Raw genomic sequence first — 1,342 nt, forward strand, 5'->3', positions numbered from 1 at the left:
TACAATATTAACCATCAATTATTCTAAATGCAAATAATATCGAAATCGATAATTAAGCTTTACCCTTATCATAACAATTTTTAGTATTAATACAACTTGTGAAATGTGTTTAACACCTATAAATATACAAACTTGTACAACTACTTAATTAAATATTTATAATCCGTCTTTTCGAACATACATTTTTAACGTACTTGCGTCTTAAAGTAATAAGGTAAATTCATAAAATAGGTACAATAAGTCTTGTTCTTTTTAAATATGAAAATTGTTAAAGAATACTCAAGAGTTCGTGAGTGGGTGAGACCCAACGCGTTGCTCTGCTAGTCGTTAAATTTTTCTTTTTTATTATATATATATATTACAAACGAACTCAAATGAACATGATTCAATAATTGAAATTCGTGGAAATAATAAACAAATTATTTCTTAAAATTAAAAGAAATATCTTTTTAAATTGAACGAAACATTACAATCAATGTTGTTTTGTACATTTCGATACTAATTATCTGCATAGTAGATACTCTATAGTATCTGAGGACTTATGTTCATTTATAGTATATGTAACTATATCCTCATAAAACTTTAACAGATAGGTATCACTTTCAACATAAAGCAAGTAATGGTTTTAATCGACCGCCTCCCTTGAATAATTGTTCATAATAATTAATCATATAAAAATGAGCAAACATAAATAACATTACATAAATTTTTTACTTCAAGAAAAAATGTACATAATAAGTTTTTACAAATATTGCAAATTGTAAATTTAAATGCGAAACGAATGGGAAATCTGAATGTAATAATAAATACTCCTTAATTTTAAGCGTCTAGTTAAACGCAAATATAGTTCCCTTATATTAATCACCTCAGTTTAACCTCCTCAAATAGCACTATCGTCCTAAACTGTGAATGTCGTTCCACTCGAGTCTCCATAACCTTTTAAACTTGATCGTATTATACAAACATCTAGCCTAAATATCGCGTTATCCTAAATGAGATCCATATTATACTCCTCGGTGCATCAGGCCAGGTTGGTGATGTCAGTGGCGCTGGAGTCGAGGTCCGCGAAGGAGTCCGGCAGGCGGCGGCCGAGCGTGTCGGGTACGAGGCGGGTGAGCGCCGCGCTGATGAGCGGCAGGGCGCCTAGGAGCGTCGTGGGCACCCAGTTGCCGTATACCGCCTGAAGATAACGAGAATTATGATTTCTATTGTTTCAATTACATTGCATTTAACTTTAAGTGAGTCGTAAATTCGTGAAAACAATTTTATGTTATTCGTCTCCAAAATCTTATCTTATACCTTTAAACGAGCAATTCTTGTATATATATATATATATATATAT

The 1,342-nt window shown here is 31.8% G+C and overlaps 1 protein-coding gene across 1 annotated transcript in view; it reads right to left on the reverse strand.

Moving 5' to 3' along the window:
* Positions 1 to 551: 551 nt before the first annotated feature.
* The window catches only part of LOC119833933 (solute carrier family 22 member 6-like), an 18,520-nt gene continuing 17,729 nt past the window's right edge, over positions 552 to 1,342 (reverse strand). Inside the window, exon 8 of the mRNA XM_038358169.1 lies at positions 552 to 1,180. Coding sequence (XP_038214097.1) covers positions 1,022 to 1,180 — 159 coding nt within the window. The 3' untranslated portion in view covers positions 552 to 1,021. The remainder of the gene's footprint in view (positions 1,181 to 1,342) is intronic.

This window comes from Zerene cesonia, chromosome 18, assembly GCF_012273895.1.
Source record: "Zerene cesonia ecotype Mississippi chromosome 18, Zerene_cesonia_1.1, whole genome shotgun sequence".
In the NCBI taxonomy this organism is placed as follows: Eukaryota; Metazoa; Arthropoda; class Insecta; order Lepidoptera; family Pieridae; genus Zerene; species Zerene cesonia.